We start from the raw sequence: 24,759 nt of genomic DNA, 5'->3' as shown, positions 1-24,759 counted from the left end.
GAATTATTCTATTAACGTTTATTTCAAAGCGTTTAAAAAAATAAAATAAGGGTCACATTTTTTTTCTTACTGTAGCTGCAGAGGTTCTCAATCTTTTTTTCAGCCAAGGACCCCTTATAAGGTATAGAATATACCCCCTTATGTATATCCCTTGGAATAATTTGATGTAGCTTTTTTTTTTTTTTTTTTTTTTTTTACACTTCTATAGTCTTAGTTATGTTATGTGAAAGAACACTGTATTTACTTTAATTCACTGACATTATTACCTTTCATATGTTATGGCTCTATCAAAACTTTCATTTATAATTGCCACCACAGCCAATACGGCCCCAAATCACAGAGATGCTGATTCACACGGGATTAATATTATCACACAACTTCTGTGTTTGGCGAAATATGACAAATTACAGACTTGACAGATTGACACTGGATTAACATCAGACGACCTCCACAATTATTACGAATTACCAGAGGTCCCCAGGTAGGCCTAATGCTAGTCCCGTGCGAATAGGGCTTTTTAAGCTTTTTGTAAAAAAAAACGTTGAAATGTTGACATCATGATAACGTATTAATGAATGAATCTGAAACTTTTCACCGACCCCCTGGCAGAGTTCCACGGACCCCTCGGGACCCCCGGACCCCACTTTGAAAATCACTGTTGAGGTCCCAAACGGCTTCCATCTCACGAAATTACCCAGTAGCCGTTGACGGCTCTTTAGGTGACGGATCGAGTCCAGTATTACAATTTTCTTTTCCCCTTTTCATTTATTTTTGGAATTAAAAGAAAACGAGTGCAAGTAAGCCGAACACCTTCTTTATATATAGTAACGTTACTACTCATAGTTAGTTGATGCGATCTACTGCAAAGACCTTATGTGTTTGACTATGCAGGAGGATAACGTTGCTTAGCTACGCTAGCTGGGTCACTTGCTAGAAAGCTACGAGATAGCATAACGTTAGCTAACCTCATTCTGCGATACAACCTCGAGACAAGTCGGAACAAGACCAGGTCAGTGGCTGGGACATGTTGCATTTCGTATGCAAACACCGATTAGTTACATTATACTGATTAGAAATAATGACCATTGTCGTTGGACATCGAGTTAACTTACCCGAGAGGATGTTTTGTGAAGGGGAAGGCTTTATTTTTTTTTGGAAAGGCACAGTTGGTTGTTGACTTATTGCCTAGCTAGCTTGGCTAAGTGGTTAGCTAGCGTTTGTCATATCAAATGGTAGAGTAATCGTTTTGTGAATAGCCATACCGTTACATATATAGCTACATTTTCTGGTGAAACTGGCTACTAAGTTAGCTTGTTGTTTAAATATATAATTGTTTGCCACCGATCCTCTGTGCGTAGCTAACTATTAATGTTAGCGGATACACGTTACTGTGCAGCTTTGAGCTAACACACTGTCAGTCTGCGATACACTGACGTTAGTTAAAACTGATGTTTATTTCTATGGATATTTTTTAAAACAACTAAAATTAATTTGCCTATATTGCAAGTGTCTATTTTAATATTAGCTGTTTGAGCCAAGTTATGCTACACAACCGGTTATATTAACGTTAATATGCACCGGGCCTGTCCCCACCGCCATTTTGTTTTGTTCTCCCAATAAGATCTGTTTTTTTTCCTGCGTTGTCCTGTGCCTTCTACAACACATAGAAAAGCTTAATAACCTCGATGAAAACGTCCAGTCGTGATGTATGGGGTGTGATTCAAAACGTAGCACCTCAGAATTGAAGAGCAAGAAGCTAATGTTACCGCAAGGGATGCATTATGAAACATCAACGCAGTCACCCTCCCAACGCCAACACTGAGGCCCTGTGTTAGCCAGCTAACGTTAATTAGCACTGCAATAAAGACATATGTACGCGTCTGTAGCTTCAGCAATTTATGGTTTATATTTGGTGCTAATTGCTACTAGCTGATTTTGCACAAATATTCTCGTGTTTATCGGTAACTTGATTTGTGGTATAACGTTACGTCGCTGCAGTTATGGCTTGTGTGACTGATCTCTCTCCGCCTGCCTTGCGGTTGCTGCAGTTTCAGCTCCCTATTCTCATCCGTTGGTTTCGTTGTGTTGCTTTAGTTTTTTTTTTTTTAATTTAATACTTTGTCTGCACCTTAACACACACACACACACACACACACAGCATGTATTCACTTATGCACACTTACACCACTGACCATACTGACACCCACACCCCCGCATCTTAATAATCCTTTAATTTTTTGATTTGATTTAAATAAAAGTGTATTTTTCATAACATAGTGTAATTTAGCTGCTGGCCCCGTTAATCCCCATACAACATGTAGTTGACCAGCTATCCTACGACCTAATTTTCTAATCTCATCTGGATATTGAGGCATGGTGCAGTGCTGCTGGTGCATGGTATTCCTTCTGTTGTTTTGTGTATTTATTTTCCTCAGTGATGTGTGTATTACAGACATCATGCCTTTTGTCATTATGAAGATTACCCGTGAGCAGTAGAAGGCAGTTGGCTTTACATTTGAGTCTTTCAGCATCGTTTTGATTGTGGTTTAATATTCTCCCTCTTTGAATCTGTTGGTTTGGTTAAACATAGTCACACTACTGTATGTAATGTATGGGCCTTTTTGCAGTCATCTATTAGGGTAGACTTGTTATTCAGGCATACTGACAGAGCGGTCATGAGTTAGGATTTCCATTCTTTCACCTTTTTAGTCATTTAAATATTCATGTCCCAATATTTTACAGAACAAAATAACTGTTGCTGAAGTCTTTGTTCAGCTCTAAAATAGTTCTTCTGGTCATGAACCATGTGTATCAGCTTGCATCATTTCGCCACTTGATTCAAAGCAAGTGAATGGAATTACTAATGTAATTTGTAGCATAATGATCTGAGGAGAATCATCTGTTCTCATTAATTGTTCTTGGTGGGACTACGATGAAGTGGGGGCAGCTGTTTAACCTGCTGGATACAGCCAAATCACTCTCGATTGGACAGATGTCAGCGTTTTATTGATGTACAGTAAAATGAGTTCAAGCTAAAGGTCTGGCAGTTGCCATGGAGCCAAGGAAAGGCATTGAAGAATATAATATATAATGTGTTGCCACAGAGACCATGGTTATTTTTTTTTCTTTCTTTTGTACAGTGGTTCCTGTGATGAGATGTGTAGTCATGCACTGTACTAGTTCTGCTCATGTTAAACTGTATTTATGCTGAACCTGCCCTAGCCAAACTTTGTGTATCTAGATAACCTACCTTTTAAAAAGGATGCTTAAGTTATCCCTGTACTAAGCTCGCTTTGCCAGACCCTCCATAGCGTGCTGAAGATAGGTCTGGCTACTTCACATAGCATTCGGGGATGGGAGGAAACGTGCTCTGGTTTAATGGCATTTCTTTAAACCAATCAGAATCGTCATGGGCGGTGCTAAACTCTGCACAGAGCCGCTGCAAAATAGTCGTGCGAGAGAAAACTTAGATTGGACAGATAGTCTAGCTAGCTGTCTCAATTTACCATGCAGAGATCTGAGGAGCAGTCAACAGTAGTCCTCATAAATCCACCGAAATTTTAAATTTCAACACAAAGAAAGCAGAAGGAAACGGAAAATATATGCATCCAGCGGAATTTCCTGCAGCACCAGGGCAATCCCGGAAGTGGAACACCTAGGATATAGACTATCCCAGTACTAATCCACCTGCCCACCTCATAAAAAAGTTGTGGTTTTCTACTAAGTTTCACAAATGGTGTTGTAACTACCACGATAACCCTAAAACACCACACTTAAAGGGGTGATTGAATGCAAAACCGATTTTACCTTGTCATAGTTGAATAATGACAGTTTAGTGGGTAACTAGGACATACATAGAACCTCAAAATCCCATTGACACCTCTTTCCTCTGCAAATCTCACAGTTTGAAACTGCCTCTGAAAATGGGCAAATCTCAACGAGCCGCCTAGTTGACGTCAACTCGGCTGCTCCTCCTCATTTGGCTCTAGTCTCTATCTTTGTAACGCCCCAAAATTTATATAGGCCACTAACTGATTTGAGGTCAGTTAGTCTTCTAAATCTAGGTTGCGCAAATCTCAGACACTTTTTACGTTGTTCGCCTGCTCTTGCATTACTAAATTCACTTCTGAGACTTTTTTTATGCAAGAAATCAACTATGTACAGGTCAAATATGGGCCGTTTTACGAAAATTGATGGCTAATTGCAAATTTTGTCCGACTGTGTGTCGTAGTTCAGCAGGAGCTCAGCAGGCTACGTGACAGCGGCCGGTGCTGCCTCGCCGCCCAGCGTATCTACTTCATAGACTCCGGCTCGCTGTGAGCTAGCTGGATCTCCGTCACGAAGGGAAGCCCGCTGCGCTCCATACCCGCGCAAAGTCACTGTTTCTCTGTTACTGGACTACAAAATGCCGAGGCCCTGATGGAGCTCCAGGGCCTGCAGCTAGCCGCGATCTTTACCCATAGGATTGAAGGGACAGTCGCAGCTAACGAAACCCCTAATGTTCACAAAAATTCATTAAATTCAAATCGGACACCATTGTTAGCTTTATAAGACCTTGGGGTATATGTTATGTAAGTGGCATGATGAAATTCAAACTGTAAATATACGAAAGTTATGCCGAAAGTGTAGCAACGATCTTTTCCCATGGGATTAAATGGGACACATAGCCTAGCTTGCAGCTCCGGAGCTCAGCGGAGCCCCGAGCCCCGGTCGTCCAGTAACCGAGAAAAGGTGACTTTCACTGGGTATGGAGGTTGCTGCTTTGTCCGCTGTGTGGAGCTCCTAAAGTCCGACACATCTTACCAAATTTGCATTAGCCATCAATTTTCGTAAAACGGCCCATATTTGAGCTTTATATAGTTGATTTCTTGCTTAAAAAAGTCTCAGAAGTGAATTTAATAACGAAATAGCCCGACAAACAATGTATAACTTTGCAGTGTCTGAAATATGAGAACTGCTGTCTTGTCTCCAATGTGTTTCTATGGGGTTCGCTCAAACAAATCAGCGCGCAGCTCATCTAAATATTCATGAGCATACCATATTTGGAAGAAAAGCTCTTGTTCCAAATAAAGCCATATTCACAGGGTAGTTAAGGGCCTACTAAAATAGCATTCGGGCAATTTTCAGCCCAACCAATGTTACATACCCTATTAGGAGACCTTAAGGAACAGTGTAAAATACCCTATATAATCACTCAATCACCCCTTTAAGCTTTCATCGTGTGTCAGTAAGAATTGGGCTGTCAGGAGGACAGGGCAGTAGTAGGTGTACAGTGTAAGCGACATGGATGGGACAAATACATGGCGCTGTCTCTGTAACAACACCCAAATATGAGAATGGCCTTAATGCATTTATTGACTGGGCTTAACATAACTATTTTATTTTAATACGTTTGTATATTATTAAGGAACAGGCACTCTCATCTCTGGTGCAAATAATAAAAATGTGCAACTCCATGGGACAGAGCCCTGTGGAAGCTATAAAGCAACTTTAAATATTCTGATTTATGGAAAGGTCCATCGACACATCTGACTTGTCTAATACTTACAACACATACAGTTCCTTATGTAGCCTAGTGTTAGATTGACGATTGTGATCTAAAGATTGGCCAATTAACTTAACAAGTCCGACCCTTGGGATGCTACCAACATATTTTTAGATGTACGGATTGGCTTATTTAAAAAAATAAAAATACATGTCTTCTGGCAAAATTACATAATTAAGAAGTGACTTAAACTTACTTCCTAACATCTTTTGAAGCTGAGCTGTTGTACTGGAAGGCCATTGGCCAGCCAAAATGTCTTTTAATAAACTGCTATGTTGAATGCCACAGCTGGTCCTTAAAATGTCCTTTAAAAAGTTCCTAAAGGAAGTTCTTTGGTTGCAGGCATTAAGAGGTGGTTTTGTAGCTTTTTTTACGCATTTAACTTGCAAATGTAGATAATTGAAGTGCACAATGGTCAACAGGAAATGTATGTAGTTTTATTGGCTGCCAATGTGATTTTACTGTGAGTTGTGTAATGCAACATCTGTGGATGATAATTTGTCGAAATGGAGGAATATATTTTCTGTGAGACAGAGGACTAAAAATGTCAAAGCTTTAGAAAATGTTGTGTGGAACGGCATTTAGTCTTACTAGCTAGCTTACGGGATTGGTCTGCCTATGTTGTGATACTTATGTTTCTATGCTTAACATTTTTTTACACTGTTGTACAACGCTACTATAAGTTCCTCTATGAGTGCTTAATTATACCACACACATCCAGCTGTCGAATCCCTTATTTGAATTTGTCGCGTCAACGCACATGTTTAGGATATTTTGATTTGTGAAACAGTTTCTATTTTGCTAGTTGTTTTGAATGCATGCTTATACAATCAGCACCTTTTACTTTCACTTTCTGTGTTTATCTGGTGTCAAAACTTTCTCTCTGTTTTTGTCTCCCTCTCTCTCCCCCAGTCTCAGGGCTCACCATACTCAATGAGCGGACAGCGCAATGTCAGAGCGCTCTGGGCAAACTGCAAAGGGGAAGGAAGGCAAAACCAAGTATGCGTCCCTCAACCTGTTTGATACATACAAAGGAAAGAGCCTTGAAACACAAAAGCCTGTTGGTGAGTTTCTTTGTTCTGTTATGTCCACATTTTTATTGTCACAATATACATCCACTGCAATGGATTGGCCTTTCTGTCTTTCTACCCAGGGTATTTTGTTTTTTTAATATCGCTTGCCTGTCAGGCTCTGTTTACATTCTGCCATTTTTGTTTTGTTTTGTCACTAAATATGGCTGTGGCTCGTGGCGAGGTAGAGTGGGTTGGCCTTTAGCCACAAGATTGGCGGTTCAATCCCATCCTCCGGCCACATGTCAAAGTGTCCTTGAGCAAGACCCTGAACCCCATGTTGCTCCCCGGATGCTGTATGTAGCTGTCCACTGCTCCTAATACTTAGGATGTGTTAAATGCAGTAATTGAATTTCACTACATTATACTGTACGATTGTATGTGAGGAATAATAAAGTTTCTTCTTCTTACGTACGACTTGTTTGTAGAGGTCGGCCGATTAATCGGCCGATTTTTGGCAATTTTTTACATAATCGGCATCGGCCAATATCAAGCCGATTAATAAGCAGGCGCATCTGCGGGCAGCCTAGTGTTAAAAACATGAATAGGCGACATTTTTTACAGCGCGCCCAGACCAGCTGCCTCCAGCCCCTCCCCTTGTGAATTCTTGCGCAGTGTGTCTCGCACAGTCACTTCAGGTTCAGACGCTACCGTTAGCAGTAGCATGTTGCTGGTGTTCTTGCCTTGGGATTAACTGTACTAATAAAACCGCTGTGGAAGCTCCCCGAATATCATTTATCAGAGTCTGGTTGTTATCCCTGTCTGTGGCAGTCTCATCCACTCCTACAATGGAGCTAACTGGAGCTAACCGCTAACGGAGCTAATCGTTGCTAACAGAGCCTTCAGTTCTCCGTGCCTGTATCCATTAACTGCATCTATGGACTCGAGCACGAATAAAACCCTCAATTTTATTAAATTGGCTGGACGAGTTTTAAATTACAACTAAGAGTTGTTTGAATGACAGAAATCTGGAAATCAACAGGACATGTAACAGTAGGATCCCCAAAACACAGATAAAACACTTCAACAAATGAACAATGATCTAACAAACAAGGTGAACAAGAATTGACTTTAGAGAGCACTGAACTTTATTTTTTCATTGAAAGGTTTATTTTACAGTGTTTATTTTCTTCTTACCTGTTTCGTTTATTTAATATATTTTTCATACATTATTTATACAATATAGGCTACAGTATGTTTTTACATTATACATTTGTTATTGAAGTATAGGCTACAAGTGTAGACTGGTGAAGTGTTCAATAAATGTTTTTGTTGAGAAATTCTGTGTATATTAGTGTTACATTTTATCTTTCAAATAGAGGTTTAAAAACAAGCACATATCGGCCAAAATAAATCGGCAGCATTAATCGGCAATCGGCTGACCCTGATTTCTAAAGATCGGCATCGGCCAGAGAAAAACCATATCGGTCGACCTCTACTTGTTTGGTAATTAATCAGACCTAGGTATGAGAAACAATTCTGATACGCACAGTTTGATTTTCCCGTTGGCTGTTTTGATTAAAAGTGCCTGGCTGTGCTGTGTTGTCTTCTGACGCTTCTGATGCATTAGCCTACTGTCTCCCTAATAGCGCGGGGGGTGATTTCCAATACAGCAAGTGGATGATGTGCTGCATCTCTCAACTGCCTGCCAACCTGGTTTTGCTGATGCTGTTAATATTATTCAGGGATCAAGGATATTTAATACTCTTATATACCTGTCTCTGAGAGAGAAAAAACATCGTCTATTACAATGTTTCTCATCTGTAGCCATATAAAAAGAAATTATACACGGTCTGGAGGGTGACTGGCTCTCGAGCCTTAACATGTCAGCTGAGCCTGACTTGAGACAGAGGCTTACTTGTTGACGGTGTTTGACTTCTGTGCTGAGTCCCCAGTCAATGTTTTATTCAGAAGCTCCCCACTAGATCTAAGCAGCTGTCCCGTTTCCAAAATACAGACTTCCCCCTCCTACATAGTGAAGCCATGCACTGCTGAGGTTTCTCTAAGCCTCATGGAAACAAATTTGGGATTGATATTCAGCACGGCTTCACTTTTTAGAATCTGAATCTGATATCCTAGAACTTCTCCATTAACTGTAATTGAAGTGGGTTTGCTGGAAGTTTTTTAATAACGTCTTGAGGCTTTTTTATAATCCATATTCATCAGAATCACCAGACTGAAACTACCAAGCCTCCAGCCTTGTTGGTTGTTTAGCATCCTAATTGTGTATCCAGCAAGCGCCATCCCTGTCATCAGGCTGCTCCTTACACCCAGGAGATCTAACTGGTGTCAGGTTTTAGTGGTCCATCTGTGCTAATGACCTCCTTTCTCTTTCCCATATCAGTTCCCCCCCGCCATGGCCTGCAGTCTCTTGGTAAAGTTGCCTCCGCACGGCGTATGCCACCCCCTGCCAACCTGCCCAGTCTGAAGGCAGAGAACAAAGGCAACGATCCCAACGTCTCACTCGTTCCCAAAGACGGCACAGGATGGGCAAGCAAACCGGAACAAGCGGACCCAAAGAGGTAAGTAACTCCCCTTTAGCACCAAATCCATCACACATTTTCGAGTTAAAGTTACTACAATTGATAGTCGAAAAAAATACTGAGTGTTTTTCTTTTTCTGAGGCTAACTTGTGTAATACAAATTTTTCTTTCTCTCAGTACCGATGCATCGCCAGCACCGCAGCCGGAATCGCAGCAGCCTGTGGCTTCACCGACACCTGCACCGACCCGCCCGAGAACCCCGCCAGCTTCAGAGGTACACGCAGTCCCATTAACATGAATGCAAAGTCATACTTTTTGTTGATAATGTGCATGGAGATGTATCGCGGCCATAGTTGACATGTATCATATGGTGTTTGTCTCTTTGTGTTAGGCTCTGGCCCCAGCTTCAACCCAGGCCGTAGGGGCAAGGTCCTGGGCACAGGCCAGTGTTACACATGGAACACAAGGGGATGGTGAGTCTTCCTTTTTGTTCATGTTTAAAAAGAAATATGCTGGAATAAGCTTTTCGTTAGACATGCCACCCTCTATAAAAAACAAAATCACCCCTTGTTTTCCCTTTCTGCAGGTGGAAAGGCATCAAACCTACCGTCGCCATTCTCTCGCGAGGAATTTCCCACCCTGCAGGCGGCTGGCGACCAGGACAAAGCTGGCAAAGAACAGGGCACTGCAGATCAGTGGTATGGGCCCGGACCAAGCCTCCGCCCCCAGAGTGAGTGATAACCCACCTAATCTCCAATAATTGATAAACTTTATTGAAGTCAGTGGTGGTTAGAAAACTTCTCTCACAAGATTGTGTGTATGAGTGGTTCAGTTGATAACATGGGGCAGCTGAGCAAATAGTCAGCAAGCTTTTTTCCTATTGATTATTAATTTGGCTTGTATTATTGTTACAAATTCACAACAAGAGTGGTCATAATGTGTATGTATTATTTTCTTTATGCTTTGGTTGGTATGCACTTTCCAAAACCAAGTCTAATTAGGGAATAAGGCAAAATAGAAAAGTTTCTTACTTTTATTTTTTATTAACTAAAAATTGTATGACAAAAACTTAATCCATTCATATTATTAAGTACTCCAGCAATGGGGTCTTAGGTAAAAGGATGTGTTATCTTTGTAAAGTAATGGCTTTGCATCTCTGACCTTATTCCATTAAAGCCTATAAACCATACTGACTGCTCTGTCCTCTCCTGTGTTCACTGTCCTCAGACGTTACAAGTTGGCGGGACGGTGGGGGCCGAGCCCTGGCGCCCACCCTGTCTGGGGAGGGGGCAGTGGAGGGTGGCACTGGTGTGACTCTGGTGATGGATGGGGCAGCTGGGGTCCCCCCTCCAAACTCTCAGTCCCACGGGCCACCTAGGAACCCTCCCGCTGGCAGCCCCGCCTTGCCCCTGCCCCAGCCCCCTGTGGGGCCTGGGTTCCCCCAATACCGAGGGATCATGCCTCCCTTCGTAAGTTTTCCTCTTGTTTATCGCCAAAATGTAGCCCATCTTTGGAGTGTTTTTTAACCCCCTTACCGACAAGCTAGCATGACATTGGTACCAATGGATTCCTTAGGTCGACTAGTTTCCTATGATACAGACAGAGATCGATCCTGTATTTTATGAATTGATATTGGATAATTCAAACGAAAATCGATAAGAATTGGAAAATATATATATATAATTTTTTTTTTTTGTTGTTGTTTTTTTTTAAACCCAGCCCTGCAGATTATAAAAAAATTGTACCTGAACCTGATCTTTTTTCTTTTTAGATGTATCCTCCCTACCTGCCCTTTCCGGGCCCCTATGGCCCTCAGGGGCCCTACAGGTACCCGGCACCTGGAGAAGGGCCTCCTCCAAGGTATGCTCCTTGCCGAAATCAAGTGTAAAGCTAGTATTGTGCTACTTTATGAATCCCATTTCTCCTGCCTTTTGCAGCAATGCTGTATTTTTTTTGTATTGATATATGGCTTACAACGAATTTCCTCCCCTCTTTCAGGTTTTCTCGTGGGCAGGGTGGTCCGGACAGCAGGCCTCAGGGCGGCCCACGTGACGGAGGTGGAGAGGTGGTAAAGCGACCCTCTATCCTAAAGCAGGATGACCTGAAGGAGCTAGACGAGCTGGACCACGATGGAGATGAGGGCTGGGCAGGTAAAACAAAAAGCTCATTCACAGATATAAAACATGTAAATAGTGTTGGCTATGGAGAACCTGTTCTGATTTGTTTTGGTTGTATGTATAAAAAAATAGTGGTTCCTCACTAGATCATGAGTAGTTCATTTGACACTGAGAAGGAAAAATGACAACTATCTCCTGATAAAGGCACTGGAAAACATATCTAGAGTCATATAGAATGTAGAAAAATATAGATATAGAAATTAGCAAAATCGTAACATTCAGAAATTTTTATATGTATTTACAAGTGAAGCATTTACAGTCCATTTAGAGTTCAGCTATAGTAAACTAGTGCTGCAGTTTTGTTTTTGCTGTACACGGAGAGTCTAGCCCCATTAAATTGTGATATTAAAGGTCCGATATGTAATATATATATTTACTGTAAAAAATCCAAAAATTACCCCAATGCGTCACCAGATTTTAAGGAAACATGCTAAGTTGAAATACTATCTTTTCTGACAACCATGCTAATGCCAGTATTTTCTTCTTTTGAAATTTCCGATCCGTGACGAAATTTCTGTTTGTGTTTTGGCGTGTGTGTTGTTATCAACTGCCCAGTTTGACAGCCAGGCCGGGTTGCCAGATATACCCGTAAAAACGTAAATCTGGTGCGCTAAAGCTGTAACATTAGTACAGCCATGAAAGCAGCAAACACAGGGTACCCGTGGGGTCTTAAAAGCAGCGAAAAAGTCTTAAATTTGATAATCTCAAATTAATGCCTTAAAAGCCTTGAATTTGGTATACAAAGTCTTGGATTTCGTTACAAAGGTCTTATATTTTTTTGCCTTTCCTAGGATTAAGTTCATACCGTAACAAAATTAACCGTTACTAATATAGGCTAATTAAAAACTGACCGGAGCCCGTCACTGGACGCACCGGAGGACCGAGACACAAAGTAAACACGGTACTGGGGGGGGTTAGCGGTTAAACTGAGTGGAAGATGTGCGGAATGTGTCGGTGTGTGTCGAGCCTGGCTGGCCGCTCGGCGCCTTCAGACAAAACTCAAGCTAACAGGCTAACGACTTATTAGCTAGCCAAACACTGAGCGGTAAATCTGCAAAGATTGGAGCTGTGAGCGCATTAATCTGCTCGTTGTGCGTCTTATAACAAACGGAGCGAGCAGCCACCGGACTCTAACATCTGTTGATCCGTGCAGGACTTCACTGTGAGCAGACGGTTTAGAGACGAAGTGACCGGCAGGTAACGTTAAAGGTTATCTGCTACTGTAGCAGAGCTGCAAGTTAACACTGAGCTGTGTGTTTTCAGTGTTAAACACTGCTGCAGGTATTCATGCACGACTGTTGTTGGTGATTTACAGAGGTGGAAGACTTACTCAGATCATGTATTGCAGTAAAAGTAGAAAAGTACCAAAAGTAAAAGTGCTCATTATGCAGTGTAATATCTTATTTTATTGGATTATATTATAATCCAATACATTTTATTAAATATGACTGATAATTTAAATAAAATGTGTTATTTAATTCAAGTAGCCACTTGTACATAATTATTTTCTAGGATTTAAAATGTATACAGATTTGACATTTTCCCCTCATACTTCTGTCGGAATGGGTACGAAGTTGGCATTGAATTTCATTTGAAAATTAAGACCTATTAAAAAGGTCTTAAAAAGCCTTGAATTTAAGATGGAGGATCCTGGAGCTACCCTGAAACAAACGAACGGGATCAACGGAGATAAATTCTACCCGACCTAAAAAAAACCGGCATGTTTTAAACCGTTGCGTGACCAGAGACACTACAAACCCCGGGTAAATATTGGAGATGTATTTGAAAGATGGAGACAGCTAGGGGCGCCTGGATAGCTCGCCTGGTGGAGCGTGCGCCCCATGTAAAAAGGCTCAGTCCTTGTCGCAGCGGCCGCGGGTTCGACTCCGACCTGCGGCCCTTTGCTACGTGTCATTCCCCTTCTCTCTCCGCTTTCATATCTTCAGCTGTCCTATATAATAAAGGCATAAAATGCCCAAAAAATAATCTAAAAAGCATAGACAGCTTGGAGCCCAAAAGGGGTTGGCTGATTTCCTGCTGAACAGGTAAATATTACCTTCAGGCGAATTTATCACGGCTAACGTTACAAAGGACGGGCATTTAATGTCATTTCAAAATTTGTGTACTCACATTAAATTATATAGCTAGAGTACCCGAGTTGGTTACGCGCAAAAACAAATTGAGACACAGCCAGTAAAGTGATCCTGACTGGTCCTGGTTAACGCCGCCATGCTAACCCTGCTAACTGCTGACATTACCGGAGGACCAGGCAAGCGGGCCACGGCTGTTTACAACATGTTGCATGTTCAGCGGCTGTAGCCGACAACACTGAGTTATTTTAAGACAACAGAGGGAGGCTGTAAATCGGGAAGAGAGGAGAGTGTGTTTAGCGATTGTTGCCGTAATTCTAAGCCAATAAAGTGTGTTCAGTCGGGTGGAGAGGACGGCGAGGTTGTTCTGTTTTTAGCGGTTCCTACCGCAATTCTAAGACGAAAAGTGTGTCTGTCAGTTGGTTACAGACCTCCGTGTGAGCACGGCTTTCTATGACTGTAAATTTAGCCAGCATCTAACGTTAGCTACTCCGCTGTGCTGGGAAGTAATGTCTGGCTACGTGAGACAAGCGTCTAGCAACATTGTTGTGGATGCTGCGGTCTCAGCCTGGCAACCTCCAGGAACTTTGAGTCTGGGGAGGAGGGGGTGGGTGAGACGACTCTCTCCAGTATTTTGAATTTGTACTGCAGTAACTATTTTAAACACTAGCTGTCAGTATTACATATTGCACCTTTAAAATATCATAATGTATTTCATGTTGATTTAGTGCCTGTGCTGCTAAATGATTAAGGAGGTGATGACATAGTAGTAGTGGATCAGATTCATGCCATCTAACGTTGCAAATGTTTCTGCATATCATATTTCCTGCTGGTCCAAGTGGAGTGGAGGATCCGGTTTATCAAAGTGAAGGGTGATGAATGATGTGCAAATGCACTGAATGAATGTTTGGTACAGACGTGGCTCTGATGTTTTCTTGTTGATTTTCTTCTTTAACAGGAGCTCATGAGGAGATTGATTATTCCGCCAAGTTGAAGTTCAGTGATGATGAAGAGGGGGAAGAGGAGAGAACCGAGAGCAAGAATGACTTGCGGTATGTGACCAAGTACATTCAGCATGAGATCACTTCAAGTTATGACAATACAGTTTTTCGGCATAAATGTGATTACATTATACAAGCTGTTATCATTTGTTAGACAAAACATTTCTTTTGTCCTCAGTGAGCAGCAGAGGTCCCAGGATGCCCCACCTGCAACCTCTCGCTCTCGAGCATCCGACAGCTGCGGAGACGCCCGCCGCACTCCTCCCTCTAATGCCGACAATAGCTCCCAACCCCCCTCCAGCAAGCCAGGATGGGCCGAGGAGGGAGGCAGTGGCTGGGGGGGCCAGGGAGCACCAACCAACTACCAGGTAGCACGCTGACCAGCAGCAATAAGGTGTTTCCCAGACGAGCCATGCTCAAGCTTTGAAAAGATGTATGTCCAAATTTTCAAAACGGGACAATTTGGGCATTCTGCAAAGACTTTGTGGGCAGAGTTGTGTTTCTGTCAGTGTAGATTGTGATGGAGCATGGCTAACTCTGTCTGCCTGTATACAGGGGCGCAGGCCTGGATTGGGTGGTCCCCGGGAGCAACCCTCCCCCCCACCTGGGCCCCTCCTTGGACAAGGGTCTTACTCCTTTTACCGACAGGTAGCCATCCGGATAGCGCCTCATAGATAAATCATTTCTATCATTATCTCATCCACCGCCCCAGGTCTTATGGATAAGTCATCTTTAGTTTTAAATTCGCTTTTTGAATCTTGAGTTTTGTTTCGGTTTATGTAATCATTCGTGATTGCTCTAGTGTTATCTAGAGTTGAAAACTGCATAATGGAGCAATCCTATTTTCTAACTGTTCAGGACCGGCCCCAAAGCCAGGGTGCCTCTCAAGGCCCGGGGAAACCTGTCCCCGTCCAGCATCAGCCTGCACCAGGAGGCCCTTCTCCTCCTGCACAGCCGGGCCTGCTGGTTCCTGGACCCCAGGAAAATGATGAGGATGAGACTTGGCGTCAGCGCAGGAAGCAGTCCTCTACTGAGATCTCTGCTGCTGTGGAGCGAGCCCGTCGCCGCCGCGAGGAGGAAGAACGTAGGATGGAGGAGGAGAGACGCGCAGCCTGCGCAGAGAAGCTAAAGAGGCTTGATGAGAAGCAGCAACAACAGCAGGGCAGCAACATAGGAGGTGCTGGTAGCAGCTGTAAAAGCCCCAGCCCTGATGGAAACGCTACAGCTGCCACAGCAGGCAGCCCTAGTCCATCTATTTCAGCCTCTGCCTCCTCCCCCAACATCAGCCAGCCCCCATCCCCCTGTGTGGACCCTGAAGAGCCTCCAGTGCTGGTTGTCCAGCTAGGGTCCAGTCCTGGAGTCGGTGACCGACAGCGAGCCAGCAGCAACAGCAGCTATGACTCCAGTGCCGGTGAGTTTGTACATGGACACGTGATCAGCAATGACTGGTCATCTGAATCGTTTAGATCACTAACACCTGATTCGGCTTTCTTAACACCTAATGTTTAATATGGCCGTTCAAATAAAGCTTCCACTGCTTGATTATGGCCCCTTATTCAGCCCTACAACCTTCTCTCTTGGTTCAGAAGCCCAACAGTGTCCCCAGCCTGCTGTGTCACAGCCACAGCAGCCCACGCTGGACATACCTTTACCAGGAGAAAATAAGGAAGAGACCATGGGCAGTCCACACATCCGTGCAGGAAGTGTAGGTGAAAGAGGAGTCGACCCAGTGAAGATTGAGAATATCGGAGGGGGAGCAGGTCGTCCAGCCAGTGGTCCACCTGGCCAGGGTTACTCAAAGTACCAGAAGTCTCTTCCACCTCGATTTCAGAGGCAGCAGCAGGTTAGGATCTATACTTGTCTGTTGTCTTTAGTACAGGTATTGCTTGAATGGTTGTTACATTCTAGATGAGTTTGACTCTTTGAATGTCTTATTCAGAGACAAAAATAGCCACCACAAGGGAGCTACGGGGTTAGGGTTATGATTTTGCCGCCAATGCAGGCATGGCTTTATAGATATGTCTGACATTCCTGTTCTTAAACATTCTGGGTGCTATGTTTTTTTGAAAAAAAATGTATAGGAGCAGCTCTTGAAGCAGCAGCAGCAGTGGCAGCAGCAGCAACAACAGCAGCACAGCCAGGCATCACAAAGCCAGCTGTCCCCCCAGCCCCAGGCTCAACAGGGTCCTTCACCAGGTTCAACACCCCAGCCTGGGCCTGGACCCAAGCAGGGTGGACCCATGTATCAACCCAGCAATATGGTCCGACCCCCACCCCTGCCAATGAATTTTGACCCTCGTTGGATGATGATGCCCTACATGGACCCCCGCATGATGCAGGGCCGCCCTCCACCTATGGACTACTATCCAGCAGGCATGCACCCGTCAGGTGAGTGGAAGTGACGTAATCACTGAGATCTGATGAAATGCTTTGAAGATAAGTGATTCAAAAGCTCACTGATTGAGTAATGAGATAATACGATACTGCCATATTACAAAACATTGTTCAGATTAGTGTTGGGTACCGATCTCGCTACTTTTTTGGGTACTGACTAAATTATGTCCACGGACCAATTCACGTTAAATGAAACGTTGCCAATTTTCGGTACCTGAGAGCGCGTAAGCCTCTCTGCATGTTGACAGAGAGCGGAGCTCTGACACACAGAGTTGCAAGTGTGGTTACAGTTTTCAAAACTCCACGTCGACGGCGTTCGCTGCAATATAATATAATGGCGAGCCGAAAGCAGTCAAGGCAGTAACCCTTTCTCTGAGACAGACAAGCACAGTGTTCACTATGTCCTGGTGACTGACTGACAGGCTGGAGGTTGTAAGGCAAGACAACTTTATTTCTTTAGCACATTTCAACAAAGAGCCAATTTAACTACCAGAATGCACTGCACCAGACCAATAAACGCTCCCATGTAATGCGAGCATGTCACAGAATCAATATTGCAGCCGGCTGCTAACAAACTATATCGTATTACAAAATATGTTTCTGAAAACATTTAGGTTAGAAATAGACAATGCAGTAACAAAATCTTTGTTTATATTTGATCAGTGTTACCTAGTTTTACCATTTTCATCTCAAGTTTTTCAGCCTCCAATTTTTACGCAATACAGGTAACCGTATGGCCCCTACTTCCTGTACACAAACTCTTCTATTACTGCCAAATGGTGCACTAAAATATGTTTCTGAAAACATTTTAGGTGTGAAGTAGGCAAAACAGTAACAGAATCTTGGTCTGTATTTGATCAGCACTGTCTAGTTGTACAGTTTTATCTAAGTTCGGTCTAAGTTTGAGAGAGAGAGAGAGGGGGACGGCGGCTCTCTCTCTTAGTCTGCATCTATACTCTTTGTGTCCTTATGCAGAAGTACAATCTGTGGTTTGAGCAAAAGCCTAAAGAGCCAGCAAAAAGCCACTGGATGACGTGAAACACGTCATCCAGTGGCTTTTTGCTGGGGTTTTTGAGTAGGGAGTTCTGGGCACTGGTTAAATGAAGTGAAGTTTAACATAGTTCCTTTACACATACTAACACCATTATTATGATATAAAGTTGGTTAAAAATCAGCAAAGTGTCCTTTTTAAAAATACTTCTTCACTACCACAGGGCTTATTGGGCGCGAGCGGTCTGATTCGGGGGGATCTGGTTCAGACTCCTTTGACAGGCAGCAACAGCATCCAGGGCATCCTCACCGTGGGACCCCCCCTATGGATCCTAAGATGGCCTGGGGGCAGGAGGTATTCCCTGGCGGAGGGGAGGGCCGTGGACTAACATCCCCCCTCAGGCAGAAGCAGGCATTGGAGGATGACGATGTGGCCAAAGGGCCCAGGTATGGATATTTTCCAAAATACACACACTGCTGATATTATATGTCCTCTATAAACTGCAAATGCTTCACATACTCAAAGTGTAAGTGTGGGGAAAAAAAGTTATTTTGTAATACGATTGAACTGGCCCTTTATTTAATGGCTTGATTTAGTAATTTGTACTCTTCTATCTTTTTTATCTTAGGAGTGACACTCCTCCACACCGCATGCGAGAGGGTGGATTGGGACCCATTCAGCAGCCCAGCTCCACCTCTGGGACATCCAATCAGACTCCACCTCCAGTTGGCACTCAAGTTGGGGTCCAGGGAGGTGGCCACCACCCTCATCACTACATAAGTGGGCGGGGCAACTACAGCAACTTCCCTGACCAGGGTGCGAGGATGCATCCCCACCAGCAGCAGCAGAGGGCGGAAAGGGGAAATCAGCCGCATAATTACACCCACCAGGATGAAGGGCCTCCACGAGGGTCTCAGCAGGGACAGATATGGGGAGCCCCACACCCTCACTACGATCGCAACGGTCGTGCTGATCACCCCCCTGTTGAGAGCAACTCTCATCTCCACCACCATCACAGCCACCACCCTCAGCAGCCTCACTTCATTCTCCACCCCCATAAGCCAGAAACCAGCCGAGACAGGGTTGTTGAGGCCCCAGCTAAGAAGACAGACTCTACTCCCCCAATCCACCAACCTTCCCTCTCATCCTCCTGCTCTTCCTCCTCCTCTTCTGCCAGGGAAGATGGGAATGTCAAAGTTGCCCTGCATCATCACCCATCCCAGAGAGAGAGTGAAGTTGGTGTCGGGCACAGTCATGGTGAAAGAGGCAACAGTGGCAGTGCCGGCAATAGCAGCCATGTGAAACAGGAGAAAACAGGCCCGGCATATGCTCCCCCTGCTTCCATGACCTCTAGCCCACCTCCCTCTCAACATGGCAGTCATACTCAGCAGCAGCATCACCCTCATCCTAAATCAAACCAAAGAGGGGGGCGGGAGCACAAGACGGAGACCCAGTGGGGCCCACGGCCTGGCAGCAGCAATACAGGTGGGGGGTCCTCTCATGGTAGGAGGGCCAACAATGCAGGAGGTGGGAACAACTCCCGTGGAGGGGAGGACTCCTCCAACACTCCATCTGACCACAGACCCTCCAACCAGATGGGAGGCAGCAATTCCAACAAGCGGGCTGGCCCCATTAAGAAGCCTGTGCTGAAGGAGATGAAGAGAGATGGAGGGGAAGCTGATGGAGTAGAAAAAACAAGTTTTGGGAAAGATAAAGAGAAAGATGGTGGCCAACCCACCCTTATGAAGCAGGAAGCTTCCTCCACCTCCCAGAACACATCAGCTCCATCTAAAGATGAGCCAGCCCAGACAGCCAAACCCAGGAACGGAGGAAAGGAACGACCCTCAGGAGGAGGCGGGGGTGGGTCTGGTAGAGGACCCAAAGATGTAGACCCCACTTCCTCAGGATTTTCAGGGTCCTCCTCCAGGAGGGACAGGGACCGCTCCTTTGAGAGAGGAGGAGCCACCTCCCACCACCATGGCGTCCCCGCCAAGGGCAGCAGAGCCAGTCGCGGAAGAGGGGGAGAGTTCTACGGGCGTGGCCGGGGTTACCGTGGCACCTACACGGCCGCTGCTGGGCCCACTGGTGGCAGTCGGGGCAGAATGAGTGGCAGGAGCGGCAGAGACTACCGTTCATCTGTTGGCGGTGGCCACCACCATGAATCAAAGGGTGAGGGGGGTGGTGGCAGACATGGTCAGGATCGGTCCCAGCATAACCCAGCCAGGGCTAGGAACCGGAGTGAAACCCGCAGTGAGGGTTCAGAGTATGAGGAAATACCCAAGAGGAGGCGCGAGAGAGGTTCAGAGACTGGCAGTGAGAGTGGTGCGAGTGACCTTGCTCACTCAGACAAGGAAGACCACCAGAAATCTAACACCAAGAATGGCTCTGATAATGCCCACACCACTGGCAGCGGCAATATGTCATCTGCACCAGCCAGAGGTTCCCAGGCCCGGGTGTTCACCCCCAGGGGTGTGCCCTCTAGGAGGGGCAGGGGTGGAGGTAGTGGAGGAGGAAACATCTACAGAAGTGGTGGTAATGTTGGAGGACCGCCTGGGGGCCACCGAGTTGGACCCAGCTCAGCCTCTCACAGTGGGTCCTCCAAGTCATCAGCCTCTGCTCGAAAACAGCAAGGCCCGCCACAAACCTCTGGACCAAAAGACTTGGGCAGGGGAGGAAATGGAGGAGAGAAGAAAGACAAGACAGCTGATGCAAGTCAAACTCAAAGCCAGGGGTCCAATCCCCCTCAGCCGTCTTTACCCGCTGCAGCTCCTGCCACTTTGTGTTCCACTGAAAATGGTGGAGTTGTGACCCAGCAAGCTTCAAACAACCCTACGCCAAACTCTGGAGGGTTAAATGCGCTCCCTCTTCCCACTAACCGTGGGTTTCCTCCCAGTGGGTTTGAGCGACCACCTAGACGTCGCCGTCACGGGCGGTCCCAGCACCAGCAGGACAAGCCCCCTCGCTTCCGGAGACTGAAGGAGCGAGAGAATGCCGCACGTATCAACGGAGGAGTGGGGGTCATCGGGGGAGGAAGACCCTCTTCTCCTACCCTGAATTCAGTTCAGGACAGTAACGGAGCCCCTATTTCTGCTCCCGTGACGGGCAATGCCCAAAATGCTAACCACAACACCACACTAACAACCAACAATAGCAGTGGTGGCGGGCATCTTAGCAATGCAAATAGTCAACACCACCATCACCACTACAACCAGGGCAACGCTGGGCAGACCCACCCCCAGCACCACCACAGCCATGGAGCAAAGTCCCCTGACTTCACCAACCAGAACTCGGACCAGGCCAACGAGGAGTGGGAGACCGCCTCCGAGAGCAGCGACTTCACAGAGTTCAGAGACAGGGAGGGAGGAGGAGGAGGGAAGTCCTATTCTTCTCACCATCCCCATCACCTGGGAAGGGGGGGAGGGGGAGGCGGAGGTGGGGTCGACCGCAACATGACGGGAAAAGAGCCCTCGGCGAATAAAAGAAGCTTCTCAAGCCAGCGTCCTGGCATGGAGCGACAGAATCGGAGGGTCAACCCTGGTGGAGGTGGAGGCGGAGGGGGAGGAAGAGGCCCACGAGGGCCGCCTGGAGGTGGCTCTGGCGGGCCTGGTAATGGAGGTGGCAACCGCGGGGAGAGGCGTGGCAACTGGCCCTCCCCGAAAAATAGGAAGTGATGAAATATTTCAAAACATTTCAGATGAACCCCACCCACATTAAAACCACCCTTTTGCATCTTTATCCCTTTTTGATAATTACTTCATGGCTTATCTGTTGGCATCCCTAAACTGATTAGTGCATTGTACAGTATATGGAGATGGTATTCACATTCACTTTAGTGCCCCACCCCAGTCACCTCTTTCCCCTTGCATCAATCTACCATCAACCGTCCGTTATTGTAAATTTCTCCGTTTGTTCAGTTGTGCTTTCCCCCCCCTCCCCCCCCCCAATAATTTCACCCCAGTTGGATTTGACAAGCATGTGGTTCTTCAAATGAGAGGTGCACGTCGTTTTGACAGAAGACATTCACACAGCTCCACACACACTTGCGTATACAAGCACAAATATGACATCTTTACAAACATACAGAACACATGCAGTCATATGGTTGCAAAATCAAAACATGGGATTAAATTGGCAAATGTTTGGATTGGGCTAATTTTTATATATATGTACCTATGTATATTTCTACCACACTTTGGCCTTGGGTGGTATTCAGTAGTGCAGTTCTGCATTACTTCCCTCACAAAGGGAAAGAGTGCAGCTTCATCTTTTAACGAGAACAATGTACCATAAGTTGTTTTGTTTTTGTCTTTTTTTTTTTTTTTTTTTCTTTTTTTTTTCTTTTGGCCTTGTGTCAGTTGAGTTTCAGCCTTTGGGAAATGTTAGGGGTGTGTGTTTTTTCTTCTAAAAAGCAGGTCATTAAAATACCTTTTTACTAAATTCCCTAATTCCTCCTTTTGCTGACTCCTGCAAACTCCGTCTGTGATTACTGTGATAAGACCCATTGAAGTACTACTGCTCACCTACACTTTGCATTGATCACATTGATTAGTCTTTAATATCAATGTTTCTGCTGCTTGTTCAGATAGACATCTGATCTGATCATTTCATTAGCTATTGGTTGGTCCTTTTTATGAAATAAAGGCTTTTTTTAGCTTCATCGTAGCATCCTCCCCACCTGCAGAAGTTTTACGTAAATCCAAGTTCCCCAATTTGTATTCTGTCATTCATGAGTTTTGTTTACCCTATGAAGACTAGGCTAGACTATTGATAGCTTGACGGCTTTATTTTAACAACCATTATTTCCTCAGTGACTTCCACTTTTATGGAAACACTTTTTTTTTCTCTCCCTGAAGATGAAATACCAAATTGTAAGGGGGATAAAATGAGTGAAATGAAAATGTAGCTCATGATAGAATGAAGAAAAAAAAAAGTTTGACTTTCATAAAAATTGTTAATGCTTCAATAGGTAATTTAATATGTCCTAATAAGCACTCCTTGTAGTATAACAAAAACCCATGGTTGCTGTTTTTTTCTTATTTTGTTTGTTTTTGGGCAAGTTACGTGTGATGCAACAGGACAGGTACTCTGTCTGGGCCCAGAGTACAGAGCAGGGTTGAGTATTGTACTATTACACCCCCCCCTCCCCCCACACACTTCTTTGTGCTTTTGTGAAGACTCCTCACACCAAGAAAGGACTACTACCAAGAGCTCCTTGTCTGAGGAAGTATTTTTCAAAGCGTGTTCTCTGGATGGCTGTTTCAGTACATTGTGGCAACCAGAAGCCCAAACTAGTTCAATTTTGGACAAAGCTGACGAGGTGTCACGCGAGTCACTTTCTTACAGTTAACACGGTTTCCACGGTTTCACTCGCAACAAATAATGCCAACCTGGAGTATTGAGAAAATATTGGATTGATGTAGGATTACACTTGTAAACGTAGTTTGTATCATACATAAAAGACAAAATGGCACACGGAGACGACATCCAAGGGGAACTAAAATCGATTTATACATCTGCGTCAACTCTGTCACTGCTGTAAGTTGGGGTTTGTTTGTTTACTGACAACAGTTTGAAGATCGTCTCTGGGATGTTGTGAGTAGGGCATTTAATGATTTGTTTATGTGCGTGCGTGCGTGCGTGCTTGTGTGTATGTGTCTGTGGCATGTGTGCGTTTTCTGGTGTTAGTGTAATAATTTGGGAAGGGGTTGGGGACCGGAGAGGTTAACATGAATGGCAAGCACTTTCTGCCTTGTTTGCCCACACTTGATTTAACCATTATTAAGACAATTCTGCTGTTTCTTAAATACATCCACATGTATACATTCAGCTGTGTGTATATGTTCATCCTCCAGATGAAGAACATGCAGTGGAGAACTTCACCCCTTTCTTTTGTGTAATTTAATCATACATTTTTCTGCAGGCAAGTGAAGTTGGACATATTTTTTTTCCCTCGCCTCTAAGCATGAACACACCCATGGGTGCAGCTTGCCTTGTCTGTTACTGGTTTATACATTGATAGCTGTACACTTAACACTGGCTCAAAGAGTCCTTCATCCCTCCTTAACTCTTAATGTTGATGTGCGCATTATTTCATGTACCCATGTTAAAAGAAAACAAATAGTGTATTCCAGAAAAATTACTCAAAGATTGTACTGTTTTCCAGCATTACCAAGGTACCTGGAGTGGTTCAAACTGTTGTTTTTTTTTGTTTTTTTTTTATAGCATTTATGGTTTTATTAATGGAACCGTAATATACACACATGTATGTATATTGGTATGTATCTAAGTTTTGTCTACCCCAACTTACATTCCCACAAACAAATGTTGCCATTTTTAGTTCAAGGGAGCAATGTACAAGCAGAGAAGTGTCTTATTATAATAAAGTTATACAGAGAAGGCAAAGATAAATAAACTACTTTTGATTTAATGGAAAAAATAATTGCATGTCTCATTCTTCTTGGAAAATTGTGAAAAAAGTTCAAGATGAAATACCTTTCTCACTGCACATGTTTTGACATGTCATTGCAGGAAAATAATACTGATCGTTTAATTCTACGTAGAGGTGTGTCATAAACCATACCAGTGAGCCAGCATCATAGGAATGCTGCTATATTTTTTACATTATTAGTTAAACCTGTGTTTCACAAAATGTTCTACATGAAAGGAATCTAATGATCTATTGTCCTGACATTTATTTTTCAAGTCAATATAATTATGTAGACCTTATTACATTACAATTAATGCAAAGAGTATAAATGTCTTTGGGCTGTTTTTCATTTGGAAAAAATAAATCCAAACTTGATGCATTTTCTTGAAAAAGGGAGGGGTAAAGTATGAAAATACAGGTGCTAACCGCGTTAATGTGAATCCTACTGCTATTCTTGGCAAGACACGCCCTGTGTAGCATTCAAGCCCAATGATTGGCCATGCGTCCATGCTCGCACGTCCCCCTGACCAATGGGGCTATCCTGACCCTAACCACTCGGAAGTTGTTTTTTTATTTATTTA

The 24,759-nt window shown here is 44.3% G+C and overlaps 1 protein-coding gene across 3 annotated transcripts; it reads left to right on the top strand.

Moving 5' to 3' along the window:
• Positions 1-639: 639 nt before the first annotated feature.
• Positions 640-24,187, top strand: prrc2a (proline-rich coiled-coil 2A). 3 transcript variants are annotated; one of them, XM_031295931.2, is made up of 17 exons: positions 640-797; positions 6,458-6,609; positions 8,960-9,137; positions 9,276-9,372; positions 9,490-9,571; positions 9,685-9,828; positions 10,326-10,567; positions 10,870-10,958; positions 11,097-11,248; positions 14,324-14,417; positions 14,545-14,734; positions 14,922-15,014; positions 15,225-15,777; positions 15,953-16,209; positions 16,448-16,754; positions 17,975-18,197; positions 18,380-21,422. In XM_031295931.2, exons 2-17 carry the CDS (start codon positions 6,495-6,497, stop codon positions 21,420-21,422), a joined length of 5,859 nt encoding a protein of 1,952 aa, XP_031151791.2. In that variant the 5' UTR covers positions 640-797; positions 6,458-6,494. The 3 variants fall into 3 exon arrangements, with proteins under 3 accessions (XP_031151791.2, XP_035847449.1, XP_035847450.1); XM_035991556.1 differs by having other exon boundaries at positions 688-1,009; positions 18,380-24,187; XM_035991557.1 differs by lacking the exon at positions 14,922-15,014 and having other exon boundaries at positions 689-1,009; positions 18,380-24,187.
• Positions 24,188-24,759: the final 572 nt, after the last annotated feature.

The sequence above is a fragment of the Sander lucioperca genome, chromosome 14 (assembly GCF_008315115.2).
Source record: "Sander lucioperca isolate FBNREF2018 chromosome 14, SLUC_FBN_1.2, whole genome shotgun sequence".
Lineage (NCBI taxonomy): Eukaryota > Metazoa > Chordata > Actinopteri > Perciformes > Percidae > Sander > Sander lucioperca.
The sequence above is the reverse complement of the archived record's forward strand: the minus strand, read 5'-3'. Positions and strand labels throughout refer to the sequence as shown.